Here is a 17,369-nt window from a genome sequence, read left to right on the forward strand (position 1 = left end):
TCCAGAAAATCGCATTTCATTTACCCAGTGCCACTGCCAGAAGTGACCACGGGCACCTTCTCCTCCTCCCTGGGCAGACCCCCATGTGAAACCCGTCTGGGATGCCCTGAGCCCGGGGCTGCCCTGGGGGTTCACCTGGATGCCACAGGGCAGGTCTGCACACACGGCTGGCTCTACAGCTGTGTTTGAGGGACCTGGCACCAAATTCGTCATCGATATGAGCCGGGCTTCCTAGGAAAATGGTTAAATTTAGGATTGCTAGCTTCCCCCCCTCAAGCCATCTCCCTGTTGCTGTGGCTATTGCCTGGAAAAATAGAAAAAAAATGGCAGAAGGAACAGATGCTGCTGAAGGATGAAAAAATCCCGGGAGTGGAGGAAACGTCACGGGGTTTGACAGCCCTGCTGTCAGCCGGCGGGAGGGGAGGCAGCATGAGGAGGGGACCAGCCAGGAGGGAATTGCTTTTTTTTCCCTCCCATGGAAAGCTTTGAGATGGGCTTTTTCTTGGTCGTGAGCATCCTGGCTAGAAACACAGGTACAAGTGTCTCCATCCCGACACTGGGAGTTTGGGTTTGAGATGCTGGCGCAGGTGGGTGTAGGCTTGAAGCTCTGCAGTGGCACATGCCGTGCATGGTTAGAGCTATTATTTTAGCTAAAATTATGTGCTGAGCCTGGCAGCCTTTCCTGACGTCTCGTTACCGCTGCCCAGGGCTGAGGGCAGGTGGGCTCTGCCCTTGCTGCTGGTCCCCAAAGGTCCTCCTGCCCCCCTGGGGCTCCGTCCCACCGAGCCCCTTCGGCCGTCCTGAGCCGTGGGGGGGTCTGGGCACGTAGAGCCTGTTTTGGGGCTGCTGCCCAGCCCGGTCACCCTGAATTCATACCCACACGCCTCGCTGATGCCATGCCCCATGCTCGTGGTGATGCCAGCAAAGGTGTGATGGATGTTTTGGGTGTTTAAATGTATCCTGTGGAAGGGAAAGCACAGAATCGGTGCCTGTGCCTTGGAAAACTTCATTAAAAGGAATTTGGAGGTTTTCCTTTTGGATTGGGACTTTGCCTTTCCTCTGGTTTTGGCGGTGGTGATGCGTGCTGGGCTTGTGGCTCACCCTCTGACTGCGTGACCTCGGGCAGCCTTGCAGCCGGGACCTGGGCACGAGGCACGGTGGGTGGCTGAAGGTGCCGCCTGTCGCTATTCTTAGAGGAAAGGTTTGGAGTTAATGGGGTTTTAGCAGCAACCTTTTCACTTTTGTGGGGTTGTTCTCCTCCCCTTTCACTGGCAGCGTCGATCAGGGAGATCAGCGGGGCGCAGATCTCCGGCCCTGCCCCACCACGCGAGGGGTCCTCTCCCTCGGTGCAGGTTCGTGTACGTCTGGTTTGTCACCCGCAGAGATTTTTATGCCTTTGCAAAAACACTTTGAGTCGCTGCTCCAGTCGGGAGGTACGGATGGAGGTTGGTTTATCATCCTGCCAAGTCCGGATCGTGCCCTAATGCTGTTCAGGGCGTTTTTGGACTGTAGACCCCGCAGACCACGTGTCCTCAGTTCCCATCCCAGTCATCATCCACTGTAAAGCCACCAGAGATTGGTGGGGAAAAAACCAACATGTTGTGAGAAGTGGGAAGTGTTTCTTACTTTAAAAGCTGCTGATTTTTATGATCTTGCTAATCCTCCTTGCAGGGATTTCATTGTGTTGCCAGTACTCAAAAGCTCCTTGGCTTTCATAGACAGTGTTTCATGGGGGTTCCCAGCTGTCGGTACATCCCCACAGGCTTTTCTTTTTCTTTTTTTTTTTTTTTGGTTTCTGTTACTCAAACTTAGCGCTGGCTGTTTAGGAGCAGAGATGTGGTTTCGATTCGTAAGCTTAAATTGAATCCTGCTGGAGGCATCTGGTGTTGGGGATGGCGTGAACTCGGGCAACAGGCAAACGCAAAGCCTTCTCCGTGCTTTCCTCCCAGGAGCCGGCCGCTGTTGGGCAGCACCCAGGGCTGCAGCCGTCGGGTCACGCTGCAGGAGGAAGGATGGTGCTGCAGAGCGGTGCTGCCTGCAGTTTGCAGGGCAAAATACCAGCTGCCTTCTCGATGAGATCTCTTGGATTGGTTTTCGTTTTTCTCTCCTGAAATGTTACAGCCCTTGGGTTCGCTGTTCCTGGTGCTCTGAATCGTTCTTTTTGGTTTGCACAAAATGGCGTCGGCTTGGGAGCTGCTTAAGGGAGGGAAATAGATGCCGTCAAATTTCAGGGGGTGCTGTTGTACCTGTGGCTTGGTCCTGTCCCCCCACCCTGCCCTAGGACTGCACGCGTTGGCTTCGTGACGTTGGTGTTCATGCTGGAGGTGGCCATGGCCGGCGCCTGGGGGGGAGCAGGAGGAGGAACGGCTCTTTGGCCATCTCAGAGAGGCTCCCGGTGCATTTAAGTGTCCTTGGTGGAGCACTGACAGCTGCGTTGGAGGAAGGGTTCGCTGAGCACCCCATCGGCTCCTGAGATATCTCAGCTGTGGACCGAGGGCACAGGACCTAGGGTGTCCATGCAGGACGTAAGCGAGAGGCTGCACCCAGAAGTGGTGACTGGACCCCATAGCTCTGTTGAGGGGCATCAGGGGGAGGCAGGACTTACTGAAGGATCTAATTTATATCTGCACCCAGGGCGGAGAGGACGAGCCTGTCCCCAGGCACCATGCAACGGGCACGTGGTGCTCCCAGTAAAATCCCAGTGACTCCCCAGTGGGTACCTTCCTGCAGAAGTGGCCTCTCAGCAGCACGCAGCCAGCTCCTTAAAGGAGGGGTGCTGGGTGGCTGAACAGAGGGGCTGCCAGGCCCTGGGAGGGGTCCCTGCCCATTTGGGTGCATGTTTTAATGTTGGGTACAGCGGGCAGGAATTGCTTTATTTTACCTCCTTCGGCAGCGGTGGACCTGGCAGCGTTAGGTTTACTCTTAGGAGAGATCTTAAGATCTTATGGTCTTTTCCAACCTAAATGATTCCATGATTTTATGATTCTAATACCCAAGGTTTGACAATCAGACCAGAGTTGCCAGCACCATGTGTGTGCCGTTTGGCACGAACGCGTGCCGTACCTGAGCTGAGCTCGCAGAACATGGCCCTCAGCCCCTGGGGAGGGGAAACTGAGGCACAGAGCCCCGTGGGCTCCAGATCTGGGCACTTGGGGTGATAACAGTCCCTTTGGTGAAGCATCCCTCAGTGCCAGAGCTGTTTCTGAACACGCCGCTTGGCCTTTTTACCCATCCCGTCGGCACAAGGCAGCGAGGTCGGGGCTGCCTCTGCGTTTGCAGGGCTGCAGTCGTGCATGTGCCGGCGTGGTGTTAATTCAGGGTGGATTCCCAGGCTTGCTGCTGGGCTCGGGCAAGGCTGTTTGCAAGCTCAGAACAAAACCAGCGGCTGTAATTGAAGCCATCAGAGCCGCAGCTCTGCAGCAGACGCTGTGCTGCAGCCCGGCGCGTGATCGGTCTCTGCCGACATCTTCCAGGTAGATTTCTTTCATCGAGAAAAGCCGGGATCTCCCATCTGACTTTGGTTCTGTCCAGACAGATGCTTCGGTAAGCCCTGAAGTGGGGTCGCCGCTTGGCCAAAATGCGCACTTTTAACTAGAGATGGCTAGATCGGATCTCACGCAAGTTAGAAGCCGCAGATGTTTGCGTCCTCATCCAAACTACTGTTTGAGTGTGTGGCCGTGGTCCAGCTTGATGGGATTTTTTTTTTTCCCCCCTGACACGCTGCCTTTCCTCACCAGGTGTCAGGAAATGTGCTCCTGCTCCCCGGCCATATGGCCTGGGCGTTCCTGTGACGGATGCCGCAGGACTGCGCCGCTCAGCTGGCCGAGCAGAGCTGCTTTCTGATGCCTGGGAAGGGAGCAGCATAAACCCCATAAAATAGTGTGCACTTTCCACCCCACCGGTCTTTTGGGTGCTGCTGGTTTGCTCTGAATCAGCTGTTTCGGTTCCTGCCTCCCTGGGGCCGCGATGGCCGTGGCAGTGGTCACCCAGCCACCCTGGGATCTCCCCAGGTTGTGGGGGTCCCCCTTTGGGGTGACACAGCTCTCCTCCTTTGCCTTTCAGGGCTGTCCTGGGAGACGTGGTCTGGTGGGACCCAAAGGAGACAAAGTGAGTATCCAGGAAAACGGGGGAGTTACGGGGTGGGGCGTAGGGTAAACCCCACGGGTGGTTTGGGTTGGTTTGGGTGTTTTTCATCAAGAGGGCAGCGTGAGCTTCTGAAGCTGCAGTCTGGTGGCCCTTTCTGTGCGTTTGGAAGGGGAAAGAACTGTTTTCACTGGGTGTTTTAAGCCCAGGCTCAGGGCTGAGCTGAGCGGACAAGCTGCTGTCTTTCCTCTGAGCCACTTCATGGCTCTGCAGAGGCGGCAGAGCAGGGAGATGAAGCAGCTTTAGCTCAGGACACCTGGAGGAGGGATGCTGGCGTGTCCCAAAGTCCAGCCCCGTGCTATTTCCACCAGCTCATCCTGGAGGGACATCTGCCCTCCAGCAGCGCCTCGGTCAGACCCACGGCTGCCCTTCCAGCTTCAGGAACCCAGCGCACAGCAGCCTGCACGGCACGGCTGGGTGTCCTGCTGCACGCAGCGTTCCCTCGTGCACCAACAGATGCTTGGAGATGCTCTGGGTTAAGGGTGATCCCCCATCAGTAAACCAGGGAGAGTGCTCCTAACCCCCTCTGCGCAGCACTTCCCGTCTTTCCCAAGCTGTGGAGGGGCAAACTCGTTGGCCCCTGAGTCACGCCACTTCTGTGCGCGTTAGCTTCAATACCTGTGGCATTTAGATGAGTCCGGTCACAGGCGCGTGCGTCTGAAGCTCACGCCTTCTGCTTCCCCTGATGTCAGGGTTATTTAGATCTTAAGAGCTGGTTTGAACCCTGGAATGTGCCTAGACCGGGCTCCGCTCAGAGGCTGGCTTGAGTCAGAGCCCGTGCCCAGCCGGTGCTGACGGTTAGACCCCTGGCTGGTTTTCAGGAGCTGCCCTTGTCTTCCTAGGGGTACCCTGGAGCCATGGGGCGCACGGGCCCCCCGGGTGATCCAGGCCCTGCGGGCATCCCTGGTGTCCCCACCATCGTCCTCTGGAGGAACTCTAGGGAGGACTGGCAGACGTTCACGGTGAGTTACAGCCGCGGTGGGCGAGCGCTCGGGGAGCCCCTCTTACACCAGCTCGCACGAGGAGCCCCTCTTACACCAGCTCGCATGAGGAGCCCCTCTTACACCTCCCAACAGCTCCCGTGCAGGCGCCCCTCTGCTCTGCTGGGATGAGAGCTGGGAGGAAGGGTTTGCAGTGGTCCGAGACTCGTGATCTGCGGGGCAGGAGGACAGGGTCGGGGGAGGCATGTGAGGGCAGAGGGAGGATGCCAAGGAGAGAGGTGCACCTTGCTGGGGACGGCTCTGCGGGCAGCTGTCCTTGGGTGAGATGGGAGCAGCGTGCACCCTGTTCACAGCCGTGCTCACACAGCTATCCCTCTTGCCCTGGTGACTGACTGGGAGATGTTGGGTCCCCGTGGTCCACACGCATCCATGGACCTCCCAAGGGTGGTTCATGCCCTACCTCTGTAGGACATGGGCCAGAGAAGATCCAAGCCGTGCAGAAAGCAGCCCCTCTCCCCCTCGGCGCTGCCGGTTACAAAGCATTGCTCCTGTTTTCTGCCGGGCCCCGGCCGTGTGCCACGGCTTTGGCTCACAGGGTTTGTGCCCATCAAGCTTCTTGCCGAGCCGAGATATTTCCTCACCTGAACCCTGCTGCTGTGGGGAGCACAGGAGTGGGGGCAGACCTGCGGGGAGGCAGAAGTGCTCTGGCTGCTGCACGGCTGGCTGCAAAGCTCCGCGCACCACGGGAGCGATCACTGCAACGACCCAGCCAGCCTCGTCCAGGTTCCCCGGCAGCACAGCCACTGCCGGGACTAAGCTTCATTTCAAACTCCCTCTGGAGCCCGGCCTGAGCCAGGCAGGACGATGGCTGGAGGCGCTGGGTTTCTAACTGCCTTCGGCGCTTTACCCACCGGGGGCTGGAGCTCCCTGAGCGGGGATGCTCTCTGCGCTGTGCGTCTGCAGTGTCCCTGCGATGGGACTGTAGCTGGCCGGATATCGGCCGCTCGAAGCAGATGCCGGGCAAGTTGGTGCAATGGGCAGAGTAACGGGCCGGCGAGAGGCCAGGCTCGGTGCTCCGGCTCTCTAAAAGCTTTAATGACCTTGGGCAGGACATTTGAATTATCTTCAACTCATTCATTTGTGAAGAGGGGCAGTGACATGTCCTGCTGTCAGGGCACGGTTACAGCACTTCGCAGGGCTCTTTGCACACTCAGTCAGAATTGCATTTTTTTTTTTTTCTGCCTGCGTTTGGAAATGGACCTCAGGCTTTGTCCTTCTGCGGGCAGAAACGTTCACACCTACGGATGTTGCCGCAGACGGTGATTTCTTTGGTGTACCACCACTTTCGGTGCTTAGGCGCTGGGAATGCTGGACGGAGCAGACGCTCTCGTCTGCGTTTGGGAAGCCGAAGCCGGAGGGCTGCCGGGGCCCTGGCCGCAGGCTCCCGGGGGGGTTTGCGTGCTGGCGCTTGGCCCGGGGCTTTTGGCAAAGTGCCGATCTCGAGGGGAAGGCAGCGTCTGGCGAGGATGGCGTGGGGCACCCGAAAGCCTTGCTGGGCTATTGTGTCTGTAGCCGTATGACCCCGGCAGCGCCGGCGTTTTGCTCGGCAGCAGGAAACGGGAGTGCAAAGCCACGGGCTGGGTTTTGCTAATCTCCGCTGAGATAGCACAGGGCTGAAAAGCTGAGTGCTGGCTGCTGTGAGGATGGGGGGGCTGTCTGCCTCTGCGGCCCCCCACAACTTGCTGGAGAAATGCTGTGGCTTGGGACAGCGCTGCTCTTGGGAACCGAGCGCTTGTGCTGTGGGGGCTGCAGGGGGGGCATCCTGGGCTGCTGGGGTGCGTTGCTGGCTCAGCCTTTGGAAACGCAGGTCAGAGGAAGCCCCTCTCGGGGCGGGGGACGTAATGCAGTGTGATGGACCGGGAAAGCAAGGGACACGGGTGACTGTCCCAGAGCAGTTATGGCTGTTGGGATGCTCGATAGCCTCCCCTGCTCCTTCCCGATGAAATAAGCTTTTGCTGTTCATGGGAACTGAGCGAAATCAGCTTAAGGCCACTGCGATTCTGCCCCGAGCCCGTCCTGCGTTTTCGTTCACAACATGTTGACAGTCGTGGGGTTGGCCAAGAAATTGTCTCAGTGTAACTGGAGGGGCAGGAGCTGTTGCTGTCTTGTTCTGGCAGTGTTGACTTCGGTAGTGGTGGAGTCCCAGAAGCTGGGGAAGGAGGAAGGAGAACTGGAGCTCCCGCAGTTATTAGGGAGTTTAATCTGCAGCGCTAGAGTCCATTCTTTTTATCTCTCCCAATACCTTTAAAAGCAAGAGGTCAGGCTGGGAAATGAGAGCTGGTAACCTTAGAGCAAAAGAAAATATTGCTCCATGCAAAAAGGAGGCAACCTTTAGGGATTTCCTGCTACTGAAAGGTCGGCAGCTAACGCGGCTCTGTGTCTGCGTGGCTTTATGGCCCTGGGGTGGGCTGGGGAGGGAGGCCAAGACTGGGCTGCAAGGCGTGAGCTGCTCCCTGCGGAGCTGTCGGAAGGCTTTTCTCTGCCCTGCTCTCAGGCTGGAGTTTTGCAGGAAGACAGATCCATACGGCGATCACTCCCCAGGCTCCATCCCTCTGTTTGCTTTCCATCCCCGTTCCCGGCACGCCGTTCCTTGCCGACCAGAGCTGCAGCGAGCAAAGTGCCGACTATTTCCTGCTGAAATTGCAGAAGGCAATTAATTTCTCTCCCCTCTCCTTGGCATCTGGTGTTCTGAAATACGAGTTCAGGTCTCCTGTGGGATTTTTCTTTTCCCCTTTTTAAAAGGTTGGATTTTTTTTTTTTGAAGCCTAATGAAATAATATCCTGTCCTGAGTGAATCTGAGTTCACTGATTCCCGAGACAAGGCAAAAGCATTGGCCATGCTCCAACCCCCCCTAAAAAGTCTTTGTGAGCAGCTTTTGAGGGAAATGAGAACTCGCTGGACAGGAGGACCATGGCCTGGCCCTGCAGGCTGGCAAGGACTGCACCCGTTTGCTCACAAGAATCAATTCAGGATCAGCTTGAAAGGACCCGAGATGCCTGGTGCGGCGTTAGAGCTAGTTAAACGCATCCATCCATCCGTCATCTGCCCCCGAGAGCCCCGCTCATTATTACAAATATTTCCATATGTTGAAAGGTCTGTGTTTATTTTCGTTAATGAGTTCCTTGGCTTTCCTCTGGTATCGGGGGGGGGACAGGAGGGGGTTTCCCAGCATCCCCGAGGCTGAAGTTGGAGAGCACGTGGGAATCCTGCCCCTCCAGCTGCTTGGGATTGGGGTGATGAACAAGGGGGGGCTTCTCTTAGCCTTTGATGCAAGCCGGGATTTGGAGGAGCTGCCTGGACCGTATGTCTGGGCTCACCACGGGGAGGAGGAGGAGGAGGAGGAAAGGTGAATTTTGCCTCTTGAGTATCTGCGTTTTTTTGCTGCTGGGAGGGCAGGAGGGTGGCTGGTAGTTGGAGATAGACATTGTTTTGTTTCCTGGGCATCTCCCAAAACTTGGGGAAACCAGACTTGGAAGTGTGTGGAGAGGAGGCTGCGCCGTGAGTTTTTAGGACCTTTGCACTGGCTTTGAAATACGGTGGGGTCAGTCGTGACTACCATGGGGTTAGCCCACCCTGTGGCTTTTGGGTGGGGTTTTTTTTCCTCTTTGTGGTCATCTAGTCTTCTAAAAAATCGGAGGCGCATGAAAGATTTGGCTGTTGGGAGCAGCGAGGAGCAAGCCTGCCGGCCACGGCCGCTGGAGGATCTGCTCATGTGGGGCTTCAGACGGGGCTGGTCGGGACGAGGTTCCCACCTGGGGCAAACTGCTGGGTTTAGTCCAATCTGGGCTAAGTATGACGGTACCTGCGCTCACCAACAACATGTTGCTGACCTCTGCACATGCAAAACATTTCTGGTGCCCCAAGGCTGCTCGGGCATCCATGGGGGAGCTGAATTTCAGCAAATTTCAGAAGTGGGGTCTCCGTCTTCATTTGCTAATGAGGCCAGGAGTTCCTTATCTCCTACGCGTAGTCCTCAGATTAAGCCTTGTCCCGTGACTTGCATACACATAGTATTAAAAAAAAAATTAATTAGAGGACTGGTTCATTGCTGTGTCTTCCCAAGCAACACGAAAAAGACTTTGATGCCAACAAAAAGGGATTTAGGGGTGGGTTATTTTAACGTTTTGTTTCCTCTCCATTGTCCTTTCAGCAATCATCGTTTTACCAGCTTCTACATGCAGGCTGGCCGGTGAGTATCGCTGTTAAGTGAGTTTCTGTGGTTTGGTTTTTCCTCAGCTTGGTCAGCTGGATTTTCCTCTCTCCAAGCACTTTGTCAGTGAGGTTTGTTTTACCGACATTTCTCTTCTTAATCCAGAGAAAACCTGGAGCCCCCGGGCCCCCAGGACATCCAGGGAAGGCAGGAGCACCTGTAAGTAAGAAAAGCCCCGGTGTCCCCTCGGCGGCCGGGTGCTGATGGCCCCGTGGCCACCCCGGCTGGCCTGGGTCACTTGTCCCCAGGCACCTGCACGGTCCTGGGCTGCCCCAGAAAGTTCTCTGCTGCCCGGTGCCTTCTGGCGTGCTGTAATTAAGGTCCTTGGGACTGGGTTTCAGAGAAGCCTAATGGTTTGCTCGTCTGCTTCCCACCGAAAGCCGGGTGATGTTTGATATTAACTCCCTGGGTTTAGCTGGTAGACGCAGCCCCGGCCCCTCTGCCTCTGCCAGCTGAACGGTGCCGTTTTGTCTTCACCTGGGCATCGGGTTCCTGCCCCCGTGTTTGGATGGGGACCATGTGGATCCCTCCCGGAGGCACAAAACCAAGCCAGAGAACGGCTGATGCAGTACGTGTGTGGGGCCAGCCCCGCACTGCTGGGTCCGCAGCCCCCAGGATTGCTGGGTGATGCTTCCCCCCCGGCCTGGCCTCTGCGAACGAGGGTCGCCAGGGTCTTCTTTTGCCTCAATGCCACGAGGCAAAAGAAATAAAGGCAAAACTCCCCCGTCCTGACCTCCCGAAGGGCACCAAAGCAACCAAAGCTGCCCTGGCCACAGAGCCTGCGAAGGCGGGGGGTGTGCTGAGGGACGCGAATCCTCCGGCTCTGCCCTTCCCGAGGTGCCTCTGTCGTCCTCCCCGTGACAGCCCCCAGGGCGCGGGGCTGCTCTCAGCACCGGGTGGCACCGGGGCAGGCGTTCGTTGACTCGATCCCTGTTTGTGCGCAGGGACCCTGCGGAGATCCGGGGGAGCCGGGCGAGAAGGGCCGGCGGGGGTACGCGGTGAGTGGGGTGCTGGTGGGGGTGCCTGCCTGCGGGGCGAGGGGGGGCTTGGCTGCGAGGGGAGCCCGGTCTGGAGAGGTCGAGCGTGCCCTCGGGGCTGTCCTGGGGACCCTCGGAGACCCTGCTCCTCTGGGATCAAACCCGGGGGCGCTGGGTGAGGCGGAGCCCTAACAGTTTGGGCGCTGTGCAAGGAAACGTGTGCCTGGTTTGAAGGGACGTGGGAGGTGACGCCCCGGTCCTGTCTCTGGGGACCTTGCTGTGGCTGGCAGGGGTGGCTCTCACCGCAGGCTCGTTCCCCTGTCTCAGCCCGTGCTGCAGCCCCTTGCCCTGTGCTTGCAGCACCCCGCTCCAGCAGGTGCATGGGCTGGGTGACAGCTCAGCACAGGCCCTTCGGGTGCTGGACTCTGCCGTGCGTCACCCGATGCCCTCCCAGGCAGGTGGACACGAGTTGGCACGGTTGTCCCAAAAGCATTCTGCCCTTTTGTCACCTTCTGGAAACCACCCGCCTCCTTCCCCACGGCTCTGGCCGAAGGGATGTGCGAGCTCTGTGCAGCGTGCCCTCCCGGCACCTGGCCACCTCCCCCGGGGCCGAGCGAGCCCAGGTGCCTGGGGGGGTGGGACGCCCCGTGGGTAAGAGGAAAGGAGAGCAGATGTCTGGATCTCCCAGCATCGCTGGAGCTTTCTACTTGCTCTCCCGCCCGTGCTCGCTGGTACCCACCCCTCGTGGGAAGAGCTGGTACATCCCAAATCTTGTCCCTCTCAACCGAGCCGATGTGCAGGTGTCCCCCAGCACCCCCCTGCCTCTCGCTCCTTTGTCCTGGTTGCTGCTGGGCTGCTCCGAAGGGACAGCAGCACCCATCCCTGCTGCTCCTCATCTCCCTGCCCACCCATCTACTGGGGCAATCGTCTTCCTTCAGCCCTCCAGTGTTTCCCATCCTGCACAGCATCTCCCCGGCGACCTTAACTGCAGCACCGTGGTCCCCTTGGCTCCCTCTCAGCAGTCACCTCCCTTTCCTCCCGCCATCTTCGTTGTCATCGCATCTTCCTTTTCCAAAACTGGGGTGGCTTTTCCTCCGACTTGAGAAGAGGAGCTCGGGACAGGCTGGGCTTATCTGGATCGATGCTGCAGGAGGATTCGGATGGGCTGGCGAGCGGGACACAGGCTGGTTCCTGGCAGCTCTGTTGAACCTTTGAGTTCCAAAAGCTCACGGCAAAAGATAAGAGTGGATATCTTGGGCAAGAAACGCAGCTATGCCATCAGGCGCTGTGCGTCTGCTCTCCGTCACACGTCCTGCTGCCAGGTGTCCTGTCACCCCCAGCCCCGCTCCCTTGCAGCAGGGATGCACCCCAGGGAGAGTGTTTTACCAGCTGCCAGCATCTGGAAGGCGTCACTGGCTGTGTTAAGCCGTTTGAGTGTAAACACTGGAGTCTGTTGGCATAGCTTAACCAAAAGGTGCCAAAGTTATTCTCCATCTTCACATAAACAGGATCTGCGAGGGGAGTCGGGGGGGTTAGCACAGGAATTTTTCCACCCATCACAGTCCATCTGCAAGCCTGATGTCTTCGGTTCGGGGAGCCGTGTCACAGCTGCAGCCCTGGCCCCCTGCTCTCCTGCTCCTCCTTTGGCATCTGCCAGAGGTTTTGTGTGTCAGGTTTCCAGCAGGGAAACTCAGCTCCACTTTGGACTCAGCCCTTGACCAGTCTGGGGTGGTTTTTGTTAAGGTTCACGTTTCTGCTAGACCTTGGCCCAAGGGGTCTTTGATGCCCGTTCAGGCTCTCTGCTCCCACTGCCTGGGGGAGGCTGGTGGGATGATGAGGGGCGAGGAAGAGGAGGAGGGATTTCATCCACCTGCATGAGCCCCTGAGCACACGGTCGGGTTGGGTTTGCCCGTGGTCTGTTTTGCATTTGGCCCATCTGCTCGGGCTCGCCTGCCACGGAGCGCAGCCAGAGGTGCCTTGCAGCCCAGGTCTCTCTCTTGCAAAATTACAAATAACAATAAATATTCCCCAAAGCTGGGACTGGAGGTAGAATGGGGCAAAAATGCTGGCTTTTGGGCTGGGTGCCCCCAGCATACATGGCCACTAACGAGCACGGGGGATGCGTGGGGCTGGCTGTGCGATGCTGAAGCCCTTGGAGGAGGGAGATGGAAAAGCAAACCTCCCCAAAACAAGCTTTTATGTTTTCGCAACCAAATTCTTCATTTGAGAAGTAACTGAGGCAGCTGCGTCTTTCTGCTCTTCCTTCAAACTCCGACTTTACAAACTAAAACGAAGTCCAGTTTTTGGACTTGACCAAAGGTTCCAAAATTTTTGAGAAATCCAAAGTGATTTGAAGGGAAATGTCTTCTCTTTGTTCCAGACTGCTCTTTATCCTGCCTTAGTTCAGGTTTGCCTGTGAGCTAAGGGGTAAAAAACCCTGCCCCTAAGCTTTAGCTGGTGATGCCCAGTCCAGAGCATCTGCTCAGGCTCTTGGGTGTGGGAAAGCATCAGAGATGGCTTTGAGCGTAAGCCCCAGAGCCAAGAAGCAGATGCAGAGCGCTTTCGCTTTACCTTCTCTTCACACATTGCTTCTTCCCTGCCTTCCGCTTTGTTTCTTGCTGTACGGCCGCTGGTTGTGACTCTCCCATGGTTTTGGTCAGAGATCCTGGGCAGATCCACGTGCCCAATGCTCGCATGGACGCACGAAGCTTCTCCCCCACCAGCCCTTCCCATCCCCTTGTGAGGTACTTGGTGTTTAGCAGGTGTTGCTGCAAAGGCACGAGGCGGGCAGAGCTCAGTTTGATTTATTGGTTTCACCATGATGTGGATTTTTTTAATTTTCCATGCTTGGCTTTCTTCTCCCCAGGGTGAACCCGGGCTCCAAGGCTTGCCGGGACGTGCGGGTTACCCCGGCTCGGATGGCTTCCCTGGCCTGGATGGCAAGCCTGGGCCGTGGGGGCTGCCGGGCGAGCAGGTGAGCTGCGGGAAAGCAGGCAGGGCCATGGCATGGCCGGCGTCGGGCTGGGGAAGCTGCAGCCCCAAGCCCTGGGCAGGAGACAAGGGGCTCCTAACGCTGCCGCTCTTAATGTTCGCTTGCCTCCTTTAACTAAAATATTCCTCCTAAGCCTGTGAAGCCAGGCAGTCCTGGGTTAGTGCCTTCGGGTTCGTGTTTCTCCCCAAAAAGGGGCTGTAAAACATCAGGCGTGTGCGGTAAGGTGCAGCTGGGATAACCTGAGCGCTGCAGACCCTGCGTTGTGCCCGGCCCGAGCACCAGGGCTGGGCTGCTCTTCTGCACCCGAACCCCCTAGTTGCTTTTACGGGAGAAAATAACTGGGGGTGGGGGAAGAAAGAAGGGGGAGCGGTTATGGACTGCTAAAGCTGGTCGCTTGGCGGTGGGACGGTCCCTGCCCTCATGCAGACCCCTGGCAGCAACCCCTGGGGAGTACGGGCGACGCTCCTGGGCTGGGAGCTTTCTCGGGGGGCTTTTGGAGGATAGCGACAAGGACAGGACCACGCCGAGAGGTTTGGGGCTCTCAGCAGCCCCCCGGGAGCCTGCGCTGGGGTAGCCGTGGGCAGGAGGCAGCAGCTGCCGGCGCAGTGGGGGGGGGGGGGGGGGGCTGGAGCTGGACATGGGTGGGAGGTGCTGGGCAGCCCCTCAGCACCCACTGCTCCTTCCTCACTCTCCGCAGGGACTGCAGGGCTTCCAGGGAGACCGGGGACTGGTTGGCGAGAAGGGAGAAGAGGTAAGCTGGCTCTCGCGTGCGTGATTTGGTGCCAGCCCCGGTCCCAGCACGCACACTTAATGCCAAGCAGCAAGAGCTTTTTGTTACTGGTTTCACTGGTACTGCACCAGCAGTGCCCGGTACCCACCGTCTCCCAAGCCTGCGGGCACGCGTGTGCCAGCCTGATGTTGTGTTACGGTGTGGGATGTCCTGTTGCCACCCTCCACCCTGTTGCACCCTCGCCGCTGCACCCCGTGCTCTGAGCTGTCCCAGCCCGCGGCGGCGGGGGCTGCTAGTGCACGGCGCTGCGGTTCCTTTCCAGGCTGTGCCAGGATATAAAAAGTCCATTAAAAAAGTGAACGCTAGTGGTTTGTTGCCCTTTTTTTTTTTTCCTTTCCCCCCTCCCAGTCTTCTTAAGGCAGGTGTTAGCTATATTTTTTAGAGCTGCCCAGGAGTTTTTGTGCTCCTGAGGTCTGATCAATCTGGGGGGTTTGAAACCCAATTTCTTCTTTTCGAAACAGCAATCCCACATGGTTTATCATGTATCTTTTCTGACCTGTACTTTGTACCCTCTTGCCCGTGAGCATCATCCCAGCATCCGGACAGATGGGCTCAACCTCTGTGCCTGAGCACCCAGCAGCTGCAGACACACGAAGCTTTGCGCCGCTCGCACGGGCCCATGAAGCTTTTTTTTCTTCCCCACTGCCGCCGTGCGCAGCTCAGGGCACCGTGGCATCCTCCAAGGCACAGGTGATGGGCACGGTCACCCGGTGCAGCGCTGCCGTGGAGAGCCCTTGCGGCACACCGACAGTCCTTTGGGGCACAGCAGCCACGTTTCACTCCTGATGGTCCAGCCGTGGCTCACATGTCCTTGTTGTTCCTATTTCAGGGTTTCTTGGGTGACCCTGGACCAGTTGGGGAGAAAGGAGAGAAGGGAGCGAAGGTGAGGATGTCTGTCCTTGCTCCCGCAGCCCTGCCTGGGTCGGGCAGGGGGTTGCTCCTTCCCCACCACGGCCCCAGGTCACGTTCTTCCTCCATCGCTCAGGCTGCTCTTGGCTTTTCCAGGGGATGAAGGGAAAGAACGGCTTGCCAGGTCCTGCTGGGCTTCACGTGAGTTAACGGGGAAGCTGGGGGTGTCTCGTGTCCTGCCGTGCCGGGATTGCTCCCTCCCTCCATCCCCTTTCCTGGGCCGACCCCTTTGCTGCTCTGCGATGGCGCCCAGCTCTATCCCTGCCTCCAGCCCACGTTCTCCTGGCTTTGGGCAAAGCCCTCGTGGTCTCTGTGTTCTCCATGACCCCTCCTGCAAGGCCTGGGACAAAGGCAGCTGCCACCTCGGGGTGGGCACCTCAGGGCGGGCATCTTGCTGACACCCCGCTCCCGACTTCTCTCCCAGGGGCTGTCGGGTCTGAAGGGTGCGATGGGCTTCCAGGGCCCCGTGGGGCCGGAGGTGAGTGGTTTTGCTTTCTCTGGGTAACCAGCCCTCCCCGGAGAGGTGCTGAGCAGCACCACGGCTCCAGGAGCCTGCTGCTCCCCACTGGAAGGACGGGTCCGAGGAGGGAGGGCTTGGGCTTTGCAGGTCGCTGGCACCACTTTGTGGTTTGCTCTTACAAAATCCTTCTTGTTTTTTCTTTTTTTTCTTTTTTTTTTCTTTTTTCTTTTTTTTTCTTTTTTTTTCTTTTTTTTCCTTGTTTTTTCCTTGTTTTTTCCTGAAAGATGGACCTAAACTACATCTTCATGATATTTTTGCATCAGTGTCTTTGTCCTGGAGGCGGCTCTTATTAATGGGGACATTGCCCTGGCGCAGCCAGGCACGTTGGCCCTCTGCATGTCGGATGCAGGAGCCTCCCCTCACCTCCGACATCTCCCACGTGGACATTTGCATCCCAGCGAGTTCTCCTGGCTGGCGATGACGGGCAGTGGGCCTCAGCAGAGCACACTGCAGCGTGGTTTATTTTAGGTGACCACCTTCAGCTGAGATGAATCCCAGGCTGACAGCACCTAGGTTTTTCCGTGCTGCTCTCAGCATGCCGATAGCTTCACTGCTGCCACATCTTTGGGAGGCATCTCAGCCCAGAGGAGGGTTTGCAGGGGATTTAAAAGGAAAACTGAAGTGGTTTGGTGGTGGTGAATGGAAGCACCTTCCAATATGAAGGGAGTGGGGGAGCCGGGGCTGGTTGGGTGGCAATTGGAAGGGACCTCGAGTAGCTGGTGCAAAGATAAAGGGAATTTGGGATGTGAAGGCTAAAAGGAGAGAATCAAAGCAAGACAGGCTAGAAGAATGGCATCTTTTCTCTCCCGCTCCAGGGAGAAGGTGGCTCAGTGGGTCCCCCAGGCCCTGCCGGCCCCATGGTAAGTCACAGCTTTTGGTTCAAACCGCTGCTGGAACGCGGGCAGTGGCTGGGCTGGGGGAGCTGCTGCCGTCTGGCTCGCAGCAGGAGGGGCTGGACCACCACAGGCAGGCTGGGACGTGCCACCATGTCCAGCCCAGTTCCATCCCTTCTGCTGATTTACACCTGAAAAGGATGCATCTGCTTAAAATGCAGCCTCCTGGGAGGGGAGGGGGGGGAATTACAAAAGGAGAAATGGTGTTAAAACTCACGCACACCAGTAAACCCCCCCCCAGCATCCCCACCAGCCCGGGGCTGCCACGGGAGGTGCCTGGGGGCCCCGTCCCATCTCCTGCGTGGTGCACGTGGCCGCAGGGCTGAGCGCGCTCTCGCGTTGCAGGGAGAGCTGGGCCAGCCGGGAACGGTCGGGTGCCGAGGTGTCAACGGCTCCCAGGTGGGTCTGCCCCAGCGTTCCCCCTTTGCTCTTCGGGAATCTCCAGCCGCCGCGCTCACCCCGTCCCTTCCCTGCTCTCTCCCCAGGGAGAAATGGGTCCTCCTGGTCTGCCCGGCCCCCGGGGCCCCAAGGTACGTCGGTACCTGCCTGCACCGAGGGAGGAGCAAACCTCGCAGTGACGGGGTGTCTTGGGGCGGCTGGTGGGGGTGCTGGGATGGGAGGGTGTCCTGAGGGTCACCCAGCCCGGGGGGGATCTCCTCCAGCTGGGCTGTGATCTCAACCCACCCCAAAATCTGCAAAGAGGCTGAGATGGGGGCGGGAATCCCTTCTGTACCCCTCGCAGCAATGGGGGGTCCCCTGGAGCTCAGCAGCATGCTATTTCCCAGGAGAGGTTTTGCACGGCGCGTGCAGGGATTTCATTCTAACAGCAGCTCCTCATCCCCCGCTGCTTTGCAGGGACCGCAGGGCTTGCAGGGGAGACGCGGCCCCCCCGGCCCCAGGGGCACGCAGGTAAGCGGGTGCTGTCTCCGAGGT

The 17,369-nt window shown here is 58.0% G+C and overlaps 1 protein-coding gene across 5 annotated transcripts in view; it reads left to right on the top strand.

Moving 5' to 3' along the window:
- COL27A1 (collagen type XXVII alpha 1 chain) overlaps positions 1-17,369 on the top strand; it is a 95,464-nt gene that overhangs the window by 57,014 nt on the left and 21,081 nt on the right. For 4 of the 5 annotated variants that reach the window (XM_054849224.1, XM_054849226.1, XM_054849228.1 and 1 more), the window contains 14 exons: positions 4,063-4,107; positions 4,986-5,105; positions 9,296-9,334; positions 9,461-9,514; positions 10,300-10,353; positions 13,199-13,306; positions 14,022-14,075; positions 14,944-14,997; positions 15,120-15,164; positions 15,448-15,501; positions 16,359-16,403; positions 16,782-16,835; positions 16,922-16,966; positions 17,292-17,345. In XM_054849224.1, coding sequence (XP_054705199.1) covers positions 4,063-4,107; positions 4,986-5,105; positions 9,296-9,334; positions 9,461-9,514; positions 10,300-10,353; positions 13,199-13,306; positions 14,022-14,075; positions 14,944-14,997; positions 15,120-15,164; positions 15,448-15,501; positions 16,359-16,403; positions 16,782-16,835; positions 16,922-16,966; positions 17,292-17,345 — 825 coding nt within the window. Of the gene's footprint in view, positions 1-4,061; positions 4,108-4,985; positions 5,106-9,295; positions 9,335-9,460; positions 9,515-10,299; positions 10,354-13,198; positions 13,307-14,021; positions 14,076-14,943; positions 14,998-15,119; positions 15,165-15,447; positions 15,502-16,358; positions 16,404-16,781; positions 16,836-16,921; positions 16,967-17,291; positions 17,346-17,369 lie in introns of all 5 variants that reach the window. The other variant, XM_054849225.1, reaches the window with a different exon arrangement.

This window comes from Grus americana, chromosome 20 (assembly GCF_028858705.1).
Source record: "Grus americana isolate bGruAme1 chromosome 20, bGruAme1.mat, whole genome shotgun sequence".
Lineage (NCBI taxonomy): Eukaryota > Metazoa > Chordata > Aves > Gruiformes > Gruidae > Grus > Grus americana.